This window comes from Candoia aspera, chromosome 2, assembly GCF_035149785.1.
Source record: "Candoia aspera isolate rCanAsp1 chromosome 2, rCanAsp1.hap2, whole genome shotgun sequence".
Taxonomy (NCBI): domain Eukaryota; kingdom Metazoa; phylum Chordata; class Lepidosauria; order Squamata; family Boidae; genus Candoia; species Candoia aspera.
In genome coordinates this window covers 256,915,571-256,938,922 of record NC_086154.1, presented here as the reverse complement: position 1 = coordinate 256,938,922, position 23,352 = coordinate 256,915,571, and the positions used below count along the sequence as shown (strand labels likewise).

At 41.7% G+C, this 23,352-nt stretch overlaps 1 protein-coding gene across 1 annotated transcript in view; it reads right to left on the bottom strand.

The window, feature by feature from the left end:
- Window positions 1–22,830, bottom strand: part of LOXHD1 (lipoxygenase homology PLAT domains 1) — a 159,145-nt gene extending 136,315 nt beyond the window's left edge. The window contains exons 1-6 of the mRNA XM_063293185.1: window positions 22,723–22,830; window positions 22,428–22,584; window positions 18,993–19,107; window positions 12,946–13,026; window positions 9,531–9,715; window positions 1,298–1,396 (exon numbers count right to left, since the gene is read on the bottom strand). Of these exons, the coding sequence (XP_063149255.1) occupies window positions 1,298–1,396; window positions 9,531–9,715; window positions 12,946–13,026; window positions 18,993–19,107; window positions 22,428–22,584; window positions 22,723–22,830 (745 nt within the window). The remainder of the gene's footprint in view (window positions 1–1,297; window positions 1,397–9,530; window positions 9,716–12,945; window positions 13,027–18,992; window positions 19,108–22,427; window positions 22,585–22,722) is intronic.
- Between the last annotated feature and the right edge of the window lie 522 nt (window positions 22,831–23,352).

Genomic DNA, 23,352 nt, shown 5'->3' with positions numbered 1-23,352 from the left:
TCCAGTATTTTTCTGAATTTGGGGACAGTGCCTATTTTGATTTAGATATGTATTTATAAAAGTGTATTAAAATACAAGTATTAAAGATGTCTTTTCTAATGCGTAAAAGCTTTCCATTCTTAAGTCACGTGTTCCTTCATACTTTAAAAATTTTGAAAGTTTCCTGCCTTGAGGTACAGTATTATCCATGCATCACATAAATTCAATTGCTTTATTAATCAATTAATCTTTAAGATATATATAAGTAATCAAGTGAAATCATTTAATCAGTTCAGAGAGTGATTTGCCTTAATGATTGCTTAATGTAATGACTGAAATCTACTTCAAAAAGGACACTGCTTGAAAAATTCCAAAAAGGCAGTTCAGTTTCCTCAACTTACATGCTCTGAATTTTGCTTTGGATGTGGATTTCATTCCTGCACATACAGTGCAGCACCACAGGGAACAGGGGTGGAACTGGAACTCTGCTTACTGTCATTCATGCCCTGGTGACACATGTGTGTAATGCTGCACAAGTGTGTAACAATCTATCCCTTACGTTGCATGAACAATTACTCTGGGGATTTGTGAAGGCGGGGGGGGGGGGGGGAGCAAGAATTTGAAACCACTAGTCCACAGCAGATGGCAGCACCTAGCAGGTCCTGGCTAATCGCAAGAAAAGCTAAGTACTTGGAGAAGAGACCACAAGTAAATTCTAGGGCTGCAGCTTTGTGCCTGGGCCTGGGGCCCCGAGTGTGTGAAGGGCCCCGTTTCATGGTTGTGCTGATACCGAGAGATTTTAATATCTCTTGGCTGTATTTATATCTAAATTTTGTATTGTTTTAATTGTTTGACTGTTTTTTATGATTGTTAGCCGCCCAGAGTCACTGGTCTGAGATAGGCGGCTATATAAATTGAATGAATGAATAAATAAATAAAGGTATATATTTCTTTGCTTCACTCTTTTGTTTTGCCAAACAGTTTAGGGCATCTCCACTCCAATCATAGTATCATAGAGTCTATTCCATGCAGGAACCTAAATTAAAGCATCCCCAACAGATGCTTGTCTAATCCCTGCTCAAACATATCCATTGAATAGGAACCCATCAGTTCTCTGGGTAACTGGTTCCACAGTTAAACTGCTGTTAGGCTTGGTTTTTTTTTTGTTTAACATCAACATCCTGGTCCAGGAGAGTAAGCTGAATCTTGAGCTTAGGTCAAGAAACAACACAGCTTTATCAGAATAACAGGGGTCTTAATTCTGGAAACTGTGATTTGCTAGAGACTCTAAAGGGAAGTATACATTGGGGAAAGCTACCTGTGTCTCCATTCTGTCCAAAAATGTTAATGAAAACATCAGCATCTGTTCCACTGCCATTCACATCGCCTGTAAACACTCGGACAACATATTTGTTTACTGCAGAGAAAAAACACGTTGTACCATTAATTAAAACAGAGGCAGGTGGATGTCAGAGGAATCATCAAGCAAGCTAGAAGTACCACAAACACGTGTTTGCATTTGGAGTCACTTGTAAGCTGTGCATCCAACATCTCATGCAAAAATAAACATCCTTTTCGTGAGTTACAACATCTTAGGGCCCAGCTATGGCTGCACCAATGGTCTATGTTCCAGTGGATGAGCCAGCAAGCAAATACAGTATACTGTCCTAAACGGTGCTGCCTCGTTGCACATCCCTATTATGACTCAGCCATGAGACTGGAGATCAGTGCTGTCCTTACAGTTTTAATGTGAAACAAGTTAAGTAAGGAACATGGGAAATAAAAACAGTGAAAAGTATAGTCATGCAAAAGCCATTTGCAGAAGTAGCTGGAAAACCTATAGTTACACTCACTAGTGAGAGAACCAGCTACATACAAGTGGCAGAATCCAGTTCTGTCTCCTTATTTAAACTGAGCTCCTGTGTTTAAAGAATGCTCTGGCACTCTTTCTAAAGAGTGCTGAACCCATGTATACAAGGATCCTGTGTAAGATCCGTCAAGCTCTTTAGCAAGCTTTAGTCAAGCACTACATAGGCAGATGCATAGATGAAAACCAGATATCCAGACATAGGTGAGTGGAATCCCTAGTTTCAATCTATTCCATTCAATTCACCATTTTGCTCATTGGGGTTATCTTTTAACGATATATAGTTGATATCTTGTTGCATGCTTGTTTATGTTGTACACTGCCCAGATACACATAGGTTGAGTTGGGTGGCCATATAAATCTTTGAAATGAATGAATGAATGAATGATATTCAATGTTGTCCAATAGCTTAAGTCAAAATGGCCAGGATGAGAGTGTCTTGGAAGTTAATTTAAAACATTGCACAAACCTTTTAAAATAATGCTGTAAAGTAGTTGTTCTGCTCCCTCTGCTGGTCAGATAAAAATCAAATGGCCTCTTACATTACCTTTCATTCCAAAACTGAACATCTGGCACAGGATCTTGAGAACCAAAAATTCCACAGCTTTCTAGCCTTTTTTATATTAAAAAGATAGGACTTGATGCAATCCAAAATTTAAAAGTGAGGCAAGGATAAAAAGAAAGGCAAAATGAAAATTTGAATATGCTGTGATATACTGAAGAGGAATTACGGAGGGAGTAGAATCCCAGGCGGAGGTCAAAATAGACTTTGTAAGCTGCAACCCTTTTGAACATGCACACAGCGCCAGCATATGTACAGGGCTGACATCACAACACCCCAATTGCCATCTTGCCAATATTAACCCCCGGCTTCTGTGAATACCCCTGTCAAGAGGTATTTGGAGGAAGTAAGGGAGTTAGTTCCAAGCATACAGGGAAGCAAGGAGAAAAGCATGGGATTTTTAATGCAGAGGTCCTCATCCTTTGGGCCAAGGGACACAACTGAATGTTAAGAACAGGGCATGTGCCCTCATGACATGGAGTGCATGGCCAGTCACAAAACATCCATTTATCAGTAGGCAAACAAATGAGGTTGCCCAGTGCTGTGCTTGCTAGCCTCCCCAAGATACTCTTAGCGCCTAGATTAGCTTTTCCATTTTTCCTTCAAGTGAGCTGGCTTCCAAAACAGAGCACTAGACCACAGTCGCCCGCTATTTTTATCTTGCCAGTGAAGCATACGTGGGGGCCAAGAGCACTGGAAATAAAGATGAGCCTTGTGGCTGGCATTTTGCAGTATTTATGTTAGTTCCCCATTTATTTTAGTAAATTAAAAACATCTTTGAAAATGAAATAAAACGAGATGTGACAAGGAACCCGGCTGGTGCTGGGACAAATGTTTCTGGCATCTTGGAGCCTGCCAACATCACTTTGGTGACCAGACGTTAAAAGGAGCAGGAGACCTAGGCATGATGAAGGGTGGTGAAGGGTTAAGGTCATGGGCAAAGAAATACCAAGATGCCAAAGTAGAGACATGAAGGGATGCCAGGCCATGGAAGCACGAAGGAAAAAGAGTTTGTGCTAGATCAAGGAACGAGAGGAAACCAGAGCTGCTATTTTGAGAAGAACATCACATATTGAGCTCTTCTTTCTGTCTGCTTTCTCCACTCTTCTGCACAGTTCCACATGTATTGTTAAAATGATGCTTCTATTTAGATGTTCCACAAGCAACATAACCTGCAGTTGAATACCCTCTCTATTTGTCTCTGGTTTTATTAGATTATCTTTCTTTTTTATAATTTTCTGTTTTTTCTATTTTTTTCTTTTAAATGGCTTTAATTTCATACTGGTTGGAATGATTGTGGGCCACCGTTCTGAGCAGCGTGTGCTCATTAGAAGAGTGAGCTACCGGCTGCTATGCAGGCATTGTAGGATGACAGCCATGTTAGTCTACACTAGCAAAAAATCAGGAGGAGTTGGGTAGCACCTTTTTCTACTAACAGATTCTATTAAAAGGCAGAAGCTTTGTGAGTTTCATTTGATGAAGTGAGCCGCAGCTCACAAAAGCTTCTGCCTTGTAATAAAGCTCTCATGTAAGAAAGGCTACCAGATCCGGACTGAAAAAAAATCTGGATGCTCCCTAGCAAAGAGTTACTATTTTTCATATCTCTTTGGTCTCATCTCTTGGTCTTCTGGATTTTTGCAGTCCAGCTGTGGTGGCCCTAATGGAAGTTAATAAATACATCACTGATGTTGCACCTGTTTCAAGAGAATCTTGTTAGGGTTAGGGAATGATGGCAATCATCCGTAGTGGCAGAGATTAAGGAAGTGCACTAAATTATAGCTGCCAGAAAGAGGAGCAAGAACTGTCTGGAAAGGAGAAGAGGAAGGAGGCTGTCTGCTGATTTGCAAGCCAAGATGTGTAAAGGCTTTGAACACATCCCTTGGCTCTGGAGTTCTGGCTGTAGAAGGCCAACAGAGAGATTGTAAAGGCATATGTCTGTAATATACAAAGCAGTGGGAGAACCATCCTTTTCATTCTGGTGTTTGGGAGCTATGCAGCCCTCTGGCCCCCAATCACTCAAGAAACACTTTTCATTGTACCGTTGATTTTAACCTGGCAGAAAGGAAATGCTAATTAGTCCTGGACAGATGCCTAGTTTTAAACATGCACTCAGTACCTTGGCAACCAGCAAGAAAGAAGAGAAGAAATTTAAACTATTCAGTGGATCTTGTACAGCTGCCTGTCTACTTATCTGGGATTTTCTTTCTTTAGCACAGCACAGATTTTAAAAATATAGAGAGAAGGAGAAAAGGAATGAAGAATAGGAATAGTGTTCCTAATAACATTCAGAACACAGTTGCTGTCATTCCTGTAGGCAAGGGAAAACCTAAAGCAGATGTCTTTTTAATGTGAGATTGGAGCAAACCAAGGATCTAACATTTGTGTCACAAAGTGGCCAACTAGTTACACTGAGGAAGTTCAAAAGCTCAGTATTAGTCTTCTCCCACTGTCCCTCCCCAGCAGATGGTCTTTGTAAGGGATGCTTAAAATGTGGCTGTGTGATGCTTTTATTAGCACTGACCCAAATGACACATATATGTCCTAATAAAGCTATCACAGCCCAGTTATGGATTTTGGATTGACTAATCATACCAATTTCCCTTTCATCAGCTTAATGATGTGGGATGTTTATCTATATATTGGCTCTCCCAAAGGGTCCTGGGAGGTGTAAATTAGCTAGGAATTGCAAAATGCTATTTTCAGCCCAGTTGGCACCAACAGTCAGGATAATCATAGCATTCTTCTGCCTCTCCACCCCACGAGCCTTGTGTTTCTCCTCAATCTCTTTACCTCCTTCTTGCTCCAAGCTAGTTGTACCATCAGCTTCAAGGTATTGGGATTCTCAGGCTTGTCATGTTTTTGATCACAATTAAATACGAAGCACAGCTGCTGTATGTCTTGCATGCACTAGATCTGGGATGCTCACCAGGCTAATTTCCCTACTCATCTCAACTTCAACTTTTAGATAGACAGATGGATAGAAAGACAGAGAGACAAGAGTAGCCGTATGACATACAGGAAGCAAAGATGGTTTGTAAAGATAGAAACATATGGAAAGGTATGAATGATGCTGCTCTGACTGGGATACAGGGAGTGTGCTGGGTGCAAATTAAGGAGGTGGTGGTGCGTCCTCTCCTCAAAGGGCCATTGCTCGACCCAACCAGCCTGGACAGTTTTCGTCCAGTCTCCAACCTCCCCTTTTTGGGCAAGGTTGTGGAGAGAGTGGTCGTGTGGCAGCTGCAGAGGACTCTAGATGAAGCGGATTATCTGGACCCCTTTCAGTCAGGGTTCAGGCTGGGTTATGGGACTGAGACGGCATTGATCTCACTCTTAGATGACCTCTGGCGGGAGTGGGATGGGGGCAGTGTGACCATCCTTGCTCTTCTTGACCTCTCAGTGGCCTTCAATACCATCGATCATGGTATCCTTCTGGACCAGCTTCGGGAGTTGGGGGTGGGCAGCACAGTGTTGTGCTGGTTCTCCTCCTTCCTCCGGGGTCAGTTCCAATTGGTGTTGATAGGGGGGAAAGGTCCAGCCCACGTCCCCTACTCTGTGGGGTGCCTCAGGGCTCAGTTCTCTCCCCTCTCCTATTTAACATCTACATGAGACCACTGGGGCAGGTGATCCGACAGTTTGGGGTAAGATACCATCAATATGCTGATGATACTCAGCTTTAGATCTCTGCCCCAGACTGCCTGAGTGATGCCGTGGATGTCCTGACCCAGTGCCTGGAAGCTGTAAGGGCCTGGATGGGGTGCAACAGACTTCAGCTCAACCCAAGCAAGACTGAGTGGCTTTGGGTTTGTGGGCCTCCTGGTGCTAAGGTTTTTCCACCTTTGGTCTTGAATGGGGTTGCACTGCCCCAGACAGACCCAGTGCGCAATCTGGGGGTCCTCATAGACTCACAGCTCCTGCTTGAAGAGCAGGTGGCAGCCGTGGCTAGGAGGGACTTGGCACACCTTTGGGTTGTGCACTAGCTGCACCCATTCCTAGACCGAGAGGCTTTGCTCACAGTCACTCATGCCCTCGTGACCTCCCGTCTGGACTACTGTAATGCGCTCTACATGGGGCTGCCCTTGAAGAGCATTCGGAAGCTTCAGCTGGTGCAGAATGAAGTTGCACAGATAGTAAATGGTGTTGGGTACTCGACACATGTAACACCACTGCTACGGGAGCTGCATTGGTTCCCGGTGTGCTTCCAGGTGCAATTCAAGGTGCTGGTTGTCACCTTTAAAGCCCTTCATGGCTTGGGACCGGGTTACCTAAGGGACCGCCTTCTCCCAGTTGTTTCTGCCCGTCCAATTCGATCTAGTAGGTTGGGTATGCTGCGGGTCCCGTCAGCCAGGGAGTGTCGGTTGGCGGGAACTAGAAGGAGTGCCTTCTCTTCCGTAGCACCTGCCCTCTGGAACATCCTCCCTCCAGAAATTAGGATGTCCCCGACCCTGCTGGCCTTTCGTAAGGCCGTGAAGACCTGGCTTTATGCCCGGGCCTGGGGCCTCGAGCATGTGGATGGTCCCGTCTCTTGGCTGTATTAACATTCATGCATTGCTCACTTGGCAGCCATGTATATTTATTTTATATTTTAACTGCTTTAATTGTAATTGTTTTAACTGTTTTATGGTTTTAGTGTTGTAAGCCGCCCAGAGTCACTCGCTGAGTTGGGCGGCTATAGAAATCAATCAATCAATCAATCAATCAATCAATCAAATAAATAAATAAATAAATAAATGAAGCTGGAAATTACCCACAGTAATTTTCCATCAAGACTAGCATTAGAAACACCTTACTGAAGTCTGTGTAGTTCTTGCTTCCTTGATCTTGCCAGCTGCATGGGGGCTTGACACCACAGGAGGCAGGGCTGGTGGAAACAAAATACTCAGCTTCCTGCAGTGGGTAGAGGGAGAAATTGCCCTGCTCCGCTGTCTGCATCTCGGGGAGTGGTATCACACCATGTGCTTATTCCCTGGTGCTTCTGGGCTGCAATACCAGGTCCCTTCAGTGGGGCTCTCCTGCCAACCCTTTGTCTTTCTCAGTATGTTATGAAGGCAAGCATGGATACTGGACGTGGCTGATGCCTGCTGATGAGCCACAAAAGGCAGCAGATTGCTAGTGTCATCCACTTAACGCTTAAAAAAAATTAATGCCCACTTCATAGGAACAGGTCTGAATTGCCAAGGTAATGTTCCTGGCGGTAGGGCTGTGCCCAAGGAATTGGAGAGGTATATGCAGTTCTGGAGCTCCAGGACGATGCACCCTGGCGGGAAGGTTTATGAAATTTAAAACAGTGTAGAAAACTGGATAGGGAAAAGCTTTGCTTTCCTCTTTTAAAGATTGAAATTGGAGGGCTTCCCATGAAGTGGAGCAGTTGGAGATTCAGAACAGATAAAAGGAAACATTTCCTCACCCAGCTCACAGCCTCTAATTAAGTTAATCCCTGCTCAAATGTCTACTATGCCCAATGGCCAAATTGTCTGTTACCTGACCTGATTTGGGAGAACAGCTTTTTAGCATTTGCTGCTGTACTAAGTTAAGACACTTCGACTTAAGAATTTATTACAGGGGAAAAAAATACCACAGAGTGGAACAATATCCCTTCCTTTGCAATTAATACCCAGAATGAAAGTTAATATCAGCCTCGCTCAGCAGCACTTAGGTAAATAAGAATCTGTGGCAGCGTAATTGTGAGAATAATTGCTAGCGTACGGCAGGCTGCAAAACCAACAGTGGAAAAGAAGAGTTTTCTGGCTCAGCACCATCACATGCAGCATTTTCCTTGAAGGAAACCTCACAGTTTGTGGAAAGATGGTACAATGTCAGGCCAACCAACCCTAAAAGCTGTTTCAGGTCTGAGAGGAACTGTTCCCAAGAAATCAGCTTGTCTAACACAGTCACCTCTGAGCTTTAAAGCTTTACATTCCTGCATTTGAAACCTTTATCATCTATTGCCCTGGAGCTGAACTTTCAGCCAACAGAGATGAACTATTACTGACCTATGCAGGGCAGACTCGGTTTTCACAAACCTGACAATGAGGATCACATCCTCACTCATGTTACTGTTCTACAGGGTGCTAATGTTATTTGGGGTTCAAAGAGCACTGGTATCCAAGTCAACATCAATAAAGTAATAACATGCATAAAATGGGTTATAAGTCACATTCTTTGCCCCCAAATCACCAGGAGTATAAAAGCTGGATAGGCTAAGCACCTCTAACCACAAAAGTCTAAGGATTCTTTGGGAAAGCAGTGACAGTTACAACAGAACAACAGATGCAAATGCATTGGAAAGATCTGCCTTCCAAATATGGGGGGAAAAAGGTCCCCATTTCAAGTATCGAATCAATAATACTTTACTTTAGCAGTGCGCAGTCTCTGATTCCAGGCACCTGCATTTTACACCCAGGGGGTCCTTCTGACCACACTGGCACATTTCAGTTTATTTTGCTGCTATTTGGAGATAAACATTAACAAGTTTGCACCAAAATTCATAGGTATATCACTGCACATTCTCAAAATATGTGGCGTTTTTAAAATGCTTTTGCATAATGTATAGTTTTTCCAAAAATCTCCTTTAATGCAATTAGGCAACAATTTGGATATTATTTGGGGGAAGATTTGGATTGTTGTGCTTTTTCCTCCTTGCATGCATTTTTAACTGTGGGAGAATTCCATTGCAAAGATCAAGGACTGCAAATTTCAGATTTATGCATTTATTTTCACTGTTTCTATGCTGCCTTCCAGGTTCTCCTGAGACAGTTTACAATTAACAAGATAGTTTTCATCAGCAAAAGGATAACTAAATTTTGGCTTCTGTAACTGGAAAATGAAAAAATAGATTTATTTTTTGCAAAAATTAAATGCAAAGTTGGATTAGATGGAAAAGTGTATTGGACATTCAGATCCCTATTCTTGATAACATTATTTCCCTCAAGATTCCATTCATTATGTCACTCTTCAACGAGACTGTGTGAACTGAGAATTCCAGCTATTGCAGCTGTAACATGTCTTGAGGACATCAGGTTGGGCACAGTTCTATAACATATTTTTCCCTTAAGTGCAATGCTGGGTGTACCATTTTAATACATTTATTCAGTCATACATTCAGTGTTGTATGCAATGATGTACCTTTGGGAACATCCATAGGGTTAAGGCTGCCAATCAGATCTCTCACATAAAGGCCATCCCCCTCATCTTTACTCAGCCAATTGTTGCATGGGAAATAAAAACGGAGGTGGGGCCTGTTCATGTCTGTCACAATCGCACGGTCAAGGTACCAGCTGGCATTCATTCCTGTGTTGTCGTGCTCAATTCTGCAACAAAAGTAAGGAGGGAAAGAAGGTTCAGGTTGGCATTCACTGAAGTCAGCATTCTGCAACCTGCTGTCCTCAGATGCATTGGAATGGCAGTTCCCAGAAGCCCCTTTGTTCACTGGCCAGAAACCCTGGCAATTGTAACCCCAACACACCTGGAGGATATTGGATTGGGGGAAGTTCTGCTACACTTCCCTTTTAACATAGCAGTTTGGCAACAGCTGCGTTGACTTCACTAATACAAAGTCAGGATTCTAAAGTAATGATTTATCTCTTGAATTTAACACAACAAAGACTTTTGTGCAAACATATCCCTACAGAAGAAATCAGTGCATTTCACATTTTTAAGTTTCTGAAGTGACAAGCTGTTTGAACATATATGTATTGTCAAACAGAGAGAGACTGCTGTTAGAAATCTGGAATTTACATTAAACATTTGTGGTAAGGGGTGGAAGTTCCAGTTCCTAAACTTCTGGCTTAGTTTTCTTTACATGAGAAGAGTAAGGCCTACAGGGTCATACCAAGTTCCTTCTGCCTAAGCTCCAAAGTGTGGATAATCTTCAGAAGCCATCAACGGGTCACAAATTAACAAATTTCTCTCTTTACTCGTGGCAAGTGATGTTCAGAGACAATCTATACCTGGGGGGGAGGGGCATTTATGAGAATGATGAGAAAAGTGCAGCTGTCCTAAATGAAATGCACAAGGCTGCCTGATCTGAACAAGTTTATCCTGTCCAGTGGCTCTCAGAAAGATAATATCCCCTACTTCTACTTAAGAGCAATGGAGGGGGAGTGAAGAAACAAAATATACTTCCTCAGAACAAGATGATATTCTTGAAGCCAATTCAGTGGCCTGCTAGAACCACTGAAATGGGGCAGAGCTTGTAACACAGCTGAGAAGCTGGCACAGAAAAAGAAAATTATCGTAGATCGCTTCAGTGAGCATGTCAGAGAAACACAGGTTATGGACCTTACACACTCAGCCCTCCCAAGCATAAAGAATCACACGCTTAGACAGATTAGGTTAAGATAAGTAAAAAAGAATTTCTTACTGACTTTGTTGTTGCTTCTGTTACATCCATCTTGGTGGAAAAGATGAAGTTCTTTTGTTCTTTTTTTCTTTCTAAATATTTAGTTTGCCCTAGACTCTCAGCCCTACAGCTGCCAAGAGCTGTGTGGAAGAAAGGGGCAGAATCCTTCATCAAGGCCGGAGCACATGGCCCTGATGAATGGAGAACAGAGCAGCATGCATTCTCCCTGGGTGGAAGGAAGGAGAAAGAGGAAGTGGGAGTGGCAACAAGCAGCTTCCTCAGAGTTGCATTGTGGGACAACTCAATTTACATGCTAATTCACATGCTAATGAGGCATGCTGGATTTGCCAGGACTTCCAACAATTCTAGCATAGGAGTCCACAGGATCCACCAGCTGTGTCAAAATGAACAAAGGTTGCTACCATCATGCCATCAAGGCACAAGCTTCATTCCTTCCATCTTCATGATGAGCGACTTCATGATGAGCACACAAGAGAGATGGAGCTTACATCTTTTCCCTCCTCCCCACCTTGCTCCCCATGAACACTGCTCCCCTCCAGACTGAAAGGATAGTTGAGTCTTGCTTCAACACTGACAGTGAGTCAAATCTGAGACAGAAATTTAATGGCCCTGGATGAATTGAATGGCATGTCCAGCTCTGATTTGGTCTAGTGGTGAAGGCTCCAGGCCAGAAACCAGGAGACCGTGAGTTCGTCCCGTCTTGGGCATGGGAGCCAGCTGAGTGACCTTGGGCCAGTCTCTCTCTCTCAGCCCAACTCACCTCACAGGGTTATTGTTGTGGGGAAAATAGGAGGGAGGAGTATTAGGTATGTTCGCCACCTTGAGTTATTTATAGAAATAATAAAGGTAGGATAAAAAAAAACTAAAAAAAGAACCCCAAACCAATGGAAACAACTGCAGGATGCAGGAGGAAATGCAACCATAACTTCTAAGCATCTGCACCTTGAAGCAACCACCTCCTGATTCTTAACTTTTGTACTGATGCTTTTACTTTCTATTGTCTTAATGTTTTTCTTCTTAATTTATTTGGTATTTTGGATTGTACTTTTATATCATGTCTTGATGTATTTTTAATTAATGGTGTTAACTTACTGCTTTTAATTATAAGTGTAATTTTTAATTGTAAAACGTTTTGAAATCCACTTAATGGGAAGCAGTACTGAAATGGCTTAAATCGATAAATTCTGACCCTGCTTCCCGGTCTTTATTTATCCCTGCAGGACTTCCCACAGGGCCAGGCACGGGGTATTGAACAGAGGACAATGGGCATGCAACGCATCATGACATCCTTACAACTGACACAAATTGTATAGTTCAAGCATTTCCACATTTACATCACCTTGGCTTGCACCAAACACTACAAAGCCGGCTCTCCTTTGCAAATAAGTAGATTTCCCATTCCTTGCAACATGTTCTCTTCTCAGCTTAGGGTTTGGGGAATCCTGAGTGTTAAAATCATCTATAACAAACTGAATTCTAAGCAAAACTCCACAGCTTAGATCAACATCCATATTTGATTTACAGTATTAGAATCCAATGTTCTATAAATTTAACTGTAAGAATTCTAAATTTCTTGTGAAGAAGTAAAAAATGCATACCCACTTCTAAAAGAATAATGGAAATGGTAAGGGATATTACAAAAACTTATACAAAGCAAAAGAATGTGATGGTTCAGAAATTTAGATGAAATGAATATAACAAGGCTTTCAGAAGAACATAATGCTTGGGAGAATGCCTGGGCTATCGTGTGAGATGATTCAACAGCTTTATGGACTTGAAGACCCTGACAAATGCTGCCACAAAGGCTTTTCCATGGAGGGGACCCTTGGAGAATGGCAGCAAGCTCAGGCTGATGAGAGGAAGGGATGACTAAACCAAGGGAAAGGTGGGGACCTGGTTGATGGAGAAACCTGATGCTGAAATTCAGGGCCTGCAGTCCTCGGAGATCTCAGAGGACTATTCAGAGAGTGGCAGCTAAGGGGACAATGGCAAAAAGTCTGGGTTACCCCAACATCTTTTCCTTTGTGCTGATTAAAAAAGCACAGCAGAATACTGGAGCAGCTGGGAGCATATATATGCTTACAAATTTGTGTCGCTTTAAAATTATATTAACCTTTTAAAAACTAAATGGTGTTGATTGCTTATGTCTTTAGGATGGCACTAATCTCATGTTAATACCTTATCTTCCGGATGGCTCCAACGTTATTGGTTTTCACACGAAACACATCTGTTTTACTTCTTTCAAAGGCGGAGCTGCTCCTGAAATAGATGGGCCATCATAATAAAACAGCATTAAGTCATCAGAATCTACAAATGGAATAGTAAGTTAACTGTGGAAACCTCTAGACACATATTGATTATGATACCTCAGCCATGCAAAACCACGTATCTTTTACACGCCAGCTGATTATGGTCACGACACATTATGGTGATTTGTGAGATTTTTGCATGCCTTGACATGACAACTCTCCCAAGTGGGTGAACCCAAATGCAAGTGAAATGGTCATGCAACAGGGTCAGCCGGTGCCCAGCTGTGAAAGCAGAACAAATAGAAAGCTCCGTGATCAGAAACGTGCCATCTTTGAAGAAATGCATAGCATTTTATCCTCTCTCCAGCATGGAGGATATAAAAATGTCATGCATTTTGCCAGACCTTTCATTTGTGAATGCTCTAAAAACAGCGTGCCGGGAGATCTATGAGATTCCATCCTTTTGCCATATTGCATGAACAGTGTGACAAACGGGAAGCTGGCATGTCCTTCCTACCCTTGTAGCTTTCAGCATTTACCAAGAGACGAATCAATCAGTTATTATAGTCAGGCACCAGCAGAGGATATTGTTTTTCCACTCTTTTGACCTGGTGTCTTTACTGATACCATAAATATACATACATGACTGATTTAGGGAGACAATGCATGAAGGAACTGGAATTAGGAAGCAAGTAAGTAAATAAAAGGCAAATGATGAACCACTTAGAAAGCAACTCAAGCTATTTTTAGAGGGAATTGAGGTGGGCCATTCCAGGTTTAAACCAGCTAGAGAGAAATTTCAGAAATTTAACAGTTTCCAGCTGTGATGGGATGTCCTAGAAAAGTTTATTGGCCCATTCTTGGGTCATCAGATATGATAGAGATTGAAATGGGTTTGGGGGAAAACAGGAAATATTTGTTCACATGTTGCATAATTAGTTAGAGGGGCCTTCTGCCACAAGACCTGGAGACAGCCATTAGTTCAGCAAATTTAAAAGGGAGTGGAAGGAAATCATGGTGGATGACGTTATGAAGGGCTATGTAGGATCTTCATTTTTAGGGGCAGCAAGCTATTACAGACAAGCTGTTGTTGAGAAAGCTCTGTCTTTCCTTGATGCTTAAGAATATATGTAAATAACAGTCCATCTAGTTTATCTGAATATGACAAAAAACGAGTAGTCCTCAATTCTTCCCTATTGTTGTATTGTACTAGACTGCTGCCCATTGTCTCTATACAAATGCTTTATGAAAACGGTTAGCAACTTCCTTGGGTGCCAGGCTTCCTCTGTGAAATGTTGCATGAAAGTAAAGGTACCAAAAAATGTAATTTAATGTAAGATGGCATAAATCTGATAAATAAATAAATCTGAACCGCCCGGACTCCCTCCTTGTGGGGGAGATGGGCGGTGATAAATTCGATAGATAGATAGATAGATAGATAGATAGATAGATAGATAAATAGATAGATAGATAGATAGATAGATAGATAGAGCTTGCAAGTTTTCTGCAGTCTCAGCCCTGGGAACTTGCATGGCCTTGTACAACAAAGCCAAAATCTTATGCAAGGATGCTGAAATCTTATGTATCCTTGCTTGAAATCTTACTAGGTTTTGGCATTTTTACCTGAAATCTCCCATACGAACATTAAACATGACATAAGAGTTGGTAGTCTGGTAAGATCACAGTAATTTTAAAAAAAATCATATGGAATGTTCATGGGACATGTGGATAGGCTCCAGGAGTGTAAATGTTTAGTGCCCAATGATCGCTCAGTGGGAGGCTGTTGTATGGGATGGTTACAGTCTTTTTAAGAGTGGAAATGAGAGTGTTTAGCCTCCTGGAAGCTTCCAGCTGATTTCCAACTCTGAAACCCTGAATAACAGGCTGAAACAAAATAATTCTTTATTCTTCCCATGAAGTCACCAAACTTCTGCTGCTCTCACCTGCAGCCCTCCAGGCCAAGGGACCAAATAGTAGTCTTCCTGACCCTGAGAAAGTTATCCATCCACCCCTGTTTGATCTGAAGAGCTGGCCAGAAAGGACAGTGGGACCTTTCAAGTCACCCGTCCACCTACATAGAACGCTGAGAAAGCACATGGTCACCTACTGAGAGCCTTTTTGACTAGGGCATATCCTTTTTCAGTTTCCATGGCACTCATGATTTCTAAATATGCCATGTCACTTACTGATCAGTCTCTTTGTTGCGTAGGCAACAAAGGGAATCCATTTGGCCTTTGTGATCTGTTTGGCCTTTGTGGTCCATCTGGAAACCCTGCTTTGTAGAGGGCATGGGCTTAAGGCATGCCTTTCCTGTGGTGGTCCAATCATTCTGTATCTCTTCCAAAGGACCTGGTAGCCCCGACCTTTTTAGCGTTTGAGAAGGTGACAAGGACATTACTATTATGTTGGACTTTGAGGTCCTGAGGACTCTCTCATGTACTGTTTCTTTTATGAGTTTTAAACTGCTGGTTTTTCATGGTTTTATATAAAACATTTATATTTTTATGTGACCTGCCCAGAGTATGTGGAATTGGGCAGGATACAAATTACACAACAAATAAATCAGAAGTTTCCATTTTTATGCAAATCTGGCCTTCCCTTAATTATCCACTTTTTTAAAAAAAAATGTGATGCATAAAGGTCACACTCAGCATGTCCTCTGTTTCCAGCTGTTCTTTTGTTTTATGGAATAACCTTGTACGGTACTGAACTTTCACTCACTCCCACTCAGACACATGCAGACACACACTAATACACCCCCTGAAGTCCCAGAATACTTTCCACAGGGAATGGACTGGTGCCCGCTGGAGGGGTAAAGGTAAAGTAAAGGTTCCGGTTTAGTCATGTCCGACACTAGGGGGCGGTGCTCATCTCCGTTTCATGGCTGAAGAGCCAGCGTTTGTCCGAAGACACTTCCGCGGTCATGTGGCCAGCATGATAGACACGAAACGCTGTTAACTTCCCGCTGAAGCGGTACTTGTTTATCTCCTTGCATTTGCATGCTTTTGAATTGCTAGGCTGGCAAGAGCTGGGGCAAGTGCAGGAGCTCACTCTGCCACACAGCACTTGGGTCTCAAACTGCTGAACTTGCAACCTTCCAGTCGACAAGCCTGGCATCTTAACCACTGAGCCAGTGAAGGTACGGTGGGGCAAATGAGGAAAACAGCATTGTGTCATCATGTTGCAAGCTCTGCCCCTTTGGTACAGGCATGATTATACTGCACCCCTGTACAAAAGAGGCAAAGCTTCTGTCATAATGGCATGACACGGTTTTTGTCATTTCAACGAAAGCATAAGATCCTGTGGATACTGCTGAATGCCCTTTGACTGGACCACCGTAGGAAAGGCATGCATATTTTTAAGGTTTTTTTTTAATCCAGCCTTTCTTATTTTTATAAATAACTCAAGGTGGAGAACATACCTAATATTCCTTCCTCCTCCTATTTAACCCAAAACAACAACCCTTTAAGGTGAGCTGAACTGAGAGAGGGGGACTGGCCCAAGGTCACCAAGCTGGCTTTCATGCCTAAGGCCGGACTAGAACTCACAGTCTCCTGGTTTCTAGCCTGGTGCCTTAACCACTAGACCCACTGGCTGTTGTTTCTCAGAAATGAGAAGACTTCAGAATTGGAATTCTTGACAATTCCTATCTAACATACTGCAATCCTCTACCTGTCTCCCTATATAACAAGAAGTCCCATGGTCTTCAACCGACCGTATCTCCTGGTCGAGAAGCTTGCTTGTAAATTCTGAGCTATTTGCAATCCCAGATACAATTTAGGAGAATGAAAGCTTTTGAGACTTTTTAAAAAGTATTTCTCAACCAATAATATTAGAGCGATCACATCAGGATTTCAAGAATCCAGATGACCATTAGATAGCAGCAAACAAAGTTTCTGCATTTCTTTGCTACCATCTAGTTGTTATATGGATTTTTGCAGCTGAGATAGAATAGGCTTCCCCAAGTTTCATGTGTCAAATATGGCAAAGAAGCGTGAAATGTCATGGATTTCCTTTACCATTCCTGAACTGTGGTCTTTACAAGATTTTCTTGTTTAAGCTGCTTCACCCAGAAAAGAAGCTCTTTTGAGAGCAAAATTTAAGAGCTGTACAAGCTGCTGGTACCTCTTGTCGGAGCTGTAGAAATGAAGAAAATGAGGAGTTACCGCATAAAGACCAGCATTTCCCAAGGTATAGTTGCATCCAAAGAAAAACATGCAAGCATAGTGTGAAAAAGGCCCCATAAATTTTCATTGATGTTGTTGTTGTTATAGTTATTTCCCCATTCAGAAAGCACTTTGGGGTTCTCTAGATATTTTGGATTTCACTCTCATTGCTCTAGTTGGCACAGTCAGTAGTGAGGCTCAGTGGGAACAGCTGTACATACCACATCTGGAGGAAAACAGATTGCCAGTACCTGTGATAATGTAAACATTTACTCATTCACACAACTCACTTGTCAGAATTCAATGAAGCTGGGATCCCCATGTGTACTTGTGATAACTACCCTGCGACTTTTCACCCTGCTAACATTTACATTTCTAAAAAAATATATTTAAGAGTCTAGCACGTTGCAAAATGTTAGCCTTTGCCTTGTCTTTATTTCCAGATTGGCCTCTGGGCCTGTGACTCTACATTTTCTTACAAAATAAAAATCATGGGTGGCTGAAGGCTCATGCTTTTTTTGAAAGCACGCCTACCCGCCCAAATGAAATTTAAATGGGACACTGTAATACAAAATGTCCCTGTAACACCTGGGATCTGTAGAGGCATTTTAGAGAATGGAAATGTTGTTGGATTGCACTTGGTGCTTTCTTTGCAAGTGTCCTCATACATCCAGAAAAACAACACAGACATACGGAGCACCCTAAGGAGCAAAATGGACCAGGGGTGGGGGTGGCAGGGAGCAGCATGCCTTCTGGTTTATCAGCATTTTCTGACTGGCCATGCCCAGCATGAAGCCATTCAGTGCAAGCATTTTTGAAGAATATTCACAAGAATTCAAAAATCTAAGTGTAATCTTTCAATTGTTCAACTGAAAATTTCAATCTTTCAGCCTGAAAAGTTTGGGAACCCTTTTAAAAACAATGCCAAAAGCTCCCTTGAACTCTGAGCCAACATGTCCTTTCTCTCTCCCAAGTTAAGAGTAGCATTCCTCAAAGCAAAGTCATCAGAAACAGCTCCAAATCCAGATAGTTCATCAAACCATAAACTGTGCTTCAAAGCACTTCAGAGTGATTCAGTTAACTACCAAAAGTTAAGAATCCCTCAAGTTGAGGTTGACTCCTGCTGACTACAGGGATACATCCATAGTGTTTTCTTAGCAGCAGTGTGCTAAGTCTACCAGGACTTTTTAGAATTGTTTTTCTCCCATCTAAGTAATAACTAGATCTATCCCAACTTGAGACCCAGTTAGCTGTAGTGATTCAGGACCAGGCTAGAAACCAGGAGACTGTAGATTCTACAGTCTTAGGCACAAAGCCAGCTGGGTGACTGTGGGCCAGTCACTCTCTCCCAGCCCTAGGAAGGAAGCAGTGGCAAACCACTTCTGAAATCTTGCCAAGAAAACTGCAGGGACTTGGCCAGACAGTTGCCAGGAGTCAACACTGACTCAAAGGCACAAATAAATAAATAAATCCCAACTTAGCTTTTTTTCTTTTTTCTTTCTTCTTTTTTTTTTGTGATCAGACAGTTGACTGGGCACTGTCAGTTATAAGGCACTTCAAAGTATTTAAATTATTGTGATATCCTTGGGCAAAAGCTGAAGGAGGCCTAACAGTTTCTGAACTGGCATGGCGGGTCCAGGTGATGGAAGTGGTGCGTGAGTTTGCTCATCCTTGGATTCTCACGCAGGTGTAACTCGATTTTCTCACAGGCTTTGCATGCATTTGAAATCTGTGCTCTCCCCTGACAAATTGGGATTCTTTGTATCCAAATAATACGCTGCAGAACTTGTGTATTTTTGGCAGTACTCACTTGCTGGTCAGATGGACTTTTGGTGTGATGCCAAATTCACCGAAGAGTGTAACAAAGACATTGGCATCAGTCCCTGCTCCTCTGATATCTCCAGTCACTGTCACCACTTCATAGACTGTAGAGAAAAGGGATAGAAAGGTAATCAAAACAGAGAGTAGACAGGTTAGAATCGAGGAACCTTAGACATACGTAGGCATAGCTGATCCTAAAATCATGGTGAAAAACTAGAATTCTGAGTAAATGCAGGGTCTGTCTGAAAGCATTTTTTTCTACCTTAACACACCTGAGATGGACTCACCTCAGTTCCAGCCGTGACACCTTACCGATTCAGACAGTTTGGAACAGGTGCAAAGAAAGGCAACAAGGAAGTGTGTGGACTAAAAACTAAGCTTTCTGAAGAGAAGCTGGAGAAGCTGGAACTGTTTAACCTTGAGAAGAGAAGACTGAGTGGAGGTATGATAGAACTCTTCAATTTTTTAAAAGAATGTTGTGAGTCAAGATTTATTTATTTATCCAAAGAACTTATATGGCCGCTGATTTCACATGGTGATCCTAGGCAGCTCACAACCACCAATAAAAACAGCAAGATGAAAATAAAACAAACGCTTCCTACCAAATACCAGGCTACCTATACTATCAACCCCCTGATTCAACCCCCCATCCTAGCCCTATGCTTGGGGGAAAAACCAGTCATCCCAAACTTCTGGAAGGCTAAAAGGATGAGGGTCCCTCAAATCTCAGCTATTCCAAAAGACCTGGCCTTGTGCCATGTAGGGCTTTAAAGGTGATAACCAGCACCTTGAATTGGACCCAGAAAGCAACTGAGAGCTGGTGCAACTCACACACCAGCGGTGTAATGTGGGCAAACCGCAGGGTGCCCAGAATTGTGTACACTGCTGCATTCTGGACCAAGGGCAACCTCATGTAACCCATACTGCAGTACAGGTAGTCCTCACTTAATGACAGTAATTGGGACTGGAATTTCTGTCGCTAAGTGATGCAGTCATATCAGTGGTAAAACATCTTACGCCAATTATTTCTGAATATAATGTTCAAAGTAAATTTAATATTCTCCTTCCACTGAAATTCCCACTGTTGCATGTCTATAACCATATTCATATTCTGCATCCATTTGGTCATACAGTCTTCAACTTGGGTGGATTCTGAGTCATACTTCACTAATAATCACATCTAACACGTGGTCAGTAGTACACGTTACAAGATTTTCTAACTTGTTCAAACTTCTCAATATTCCCTCTTGTTTTTGTAATTCTCTATAACTGCACTGCTTATTTGAAGATACAGAATCCAATTAAACATACAGGAGCTCTGTATAGTAAGACTCAAGATATTTTATCTTTGTCCTGTTATCAATAAAGTCTTGTAATCTAAATAAAGTCTGGTAATCTAAATACATCCCTCCATTGAGCAAATTTCTTGGAGCCTTCATCTCCGTAGGAATAAATATTTGTTAACAAAGCAAGTGGGGAAAAGTCTGGACTTACTCTTTTCCTGTATTTATCCCAAACATTCAGTTGGTTACTTAATAATGCATGATGTCTTGTAGGTTGTTTATGGGTACATGTCAAGCCCCTTCCTGTATCTGTGCAATCCCTCTGCCAAGCCATCCCCTTCCAAGGAAGTAATAGTATATGTTTACATATTTATTCATGGTTAATTGAACCATAACTTATTCAATTAACCAAAATTCCTGGGTTTACAGAAGAGATTAAACCATAAACCATCGATATGGACTGGTTCAGCAACATGCTGGGCTAAAATGTTGTTAGCAAGTGTTATGTTATGCAAATACAGTCATTACACTGAATTAAAGTGCCTCACATCAGAAGGTGATAATAATTCTTGTAGCACTTAAGGACAACATGTTATTAACTTTAATGGAGTAGGTCCCAGTTTACAAATATTACTACTTGCTAGTTTTTATATTATAAGGTAAAAGGAAAGATGTAATTTAATTGAGCTTGACTCCTGGTGACTACGTGGACATAACCATGCAGTTATCTGGGCAACAGTGCATAAGTGCTTTCCCTCTGCCTTCTTCCAGAAAGTTTTGGGTTGTTTTTTTAAACTTCCCAGCCTTGCTTACAGCCCTGGAGTTTCCTGATAGTTCCTCTTCCAGGCATTAAGCAGCTTCAAAGAGCAAAAGAACATTGGGTTGGACTGTACAGTGTATTTTAGAGATAATGTCCTGCAACCAAAGGCTTGTGGGACATCTTCAGATTTTAAAAAATACACATAAACTATCTGAACAAAGTCTTCTTCTATTGTATTCAGCAAGACCGGGCACATAGATGGTGCTAAGTAATAAAGAATAGCAGCTTGTCAGCCTATTTTTTCAGCCCCTTTTTCCTATTATACCCTGACTGAGAATTGTTTGGGGAGGATGAAATGGCAGGGAGGCCATCCGAAGAGGGTTTGGTATTTGGAAAGATCGATCTTTTTCATTTAGGTTTGTAAAACTAATCCTTCAAAACACCGTTCCAAAAGTCATCTCAGTATTGTGGGTTAGTCCATTTGTTCCCTCCTAGCAACTAGAATCATGGAGAAGAAAAATACTGTACTGGGTGCAGAGGTTAGGGCTTAAATGAATTTATTTATTGGATTGATGGATTGATGGATTGTGACTCTTTGGGGTGTTCAAAGATAAAATATCCATTCATTACAAACATGTACCCAAGAATAAGATCAACAATAGTAGAACCACAAAAAATAGTAGAACCACAAACGTCAACTAACATTCCTATGGCAGAATATTCTGTCGCAAGCTTCTCAGAGTCTGAAAGGTCCTCTTTCTTAACCCCACCATTCATTGGTCTCACAAAGTTGCCTGCCCGACAGTCCAGCAGCTGGTTTCTCTGCCTCAACATCTGTGCTTCTTCTTTCTCCTTCTACTCAATCCCCTATTTTCATTCATTTCCCTTAGTATCTGTTGCCAACTGAAATGAACCCTAAATCAGTGGAATTGCATTTCCTGTCATTTGTGCCACATTATTTTTGTATCTCCTTTCCCAGTCTTCCCTCTGCTGTCATTCTGCCAACATTTAGACTGCACGTTTCTCAAAGAAGAGAATTTGGCTTTTTCATCTTAAGTGACTCTCAAAAGCACAGTTGTTTAAAAATTGCCCACTTTTAATCCCATCTTTCCTCCAAAGTTCTCAGAGAAGCAATTGATTCATATCCAACCTCCATTTATAGTCCATCCCCAGAACAACCTTGTGAAGTTGATCAGACAGCGAGACTGGGGATGGCCTAAAGCCAGATAGTTAACTTCAGGGCCAAAGGGAGTTTAAACAGAAGTCTTCTCCTAATAGCCAGCCACACCAATTCTGCCTTCTGCTATTTAAATGAAATATTCATTAAACTATCAGGAGCATCAGCTCAAAGAAAACATTTTAGTAAACTCCTCCAGCTCACCTTTTTTCTTGTTGTACTCATCTTCAGTTTCATGAGAAGATTCTGAATGATAATCAAGAAGTTCTTGTTTGTACATCTCTGCAAAATCCTCTTCATCCTTTTTCTTCTTCTTCTTATCTTTACTCTTGGACTTCTTACCTTTCTTCTTCTTCTTCTTCTTCTTCTTTTTCTTCTTTCTCTTTTGGCCATGATCATCATCATCATCATTGCTGTCACTCCATTCTTTCTTTATTTTCTTCTTCTTTTTCTTCTTCCTCTCCTCACTGCTGTCTTCTGATGAGTCCTCACTTCTCACCTCTGATGAGTCCCTTTTTCTCAGATTTTTCTTCTTTCTTTCACCGTCCTCAACCTCATCTTCCTCCAACTCATCCTCATCTTCCTCCTCCTCTGAAGACCGACTCATTCTTTTCATCCACTATTCATCTAATCTCTTTGTTCTCTTCCATGTCACAACTTGCTTCTCTAAGATGGACTTTTTAAGTTTGTTGGATTTTGCTTCTTTATTTGATTCTCCCCCTCTATATACCTCCCATTCTTCTACTTTTTCTTGAACTTTGCTAATCATATGTAATTCTTCTTTCTGCCTCTGCTTTATGTGATAGATTTCTTTTCTCCAATGTGATCCACACAATCCCATCAATTGTTTGCTCCTTAAAGTGTCTGTCTTCTTCCTTTAACTTTGTACCTTCTGTCTTCCAATTGTTTGATCAGAATGCCTTTTTCGTTCACATCTTCTGTTTCCTCTTTGACTTGTGTTCTTTTTCAGTCCATTATTTATTCATTGGACTAAGCTGTTGAGTGCTTCCTTCCTCTGTGTGTGAGTGTGAGTGTGCATGTGTGTGCATATGGTTATATAGATTAAATCAGGCAATGAGCCTACTTAATCTCATCAGACCTCCTTTTGAATGCAAGTCAGATGAGAACA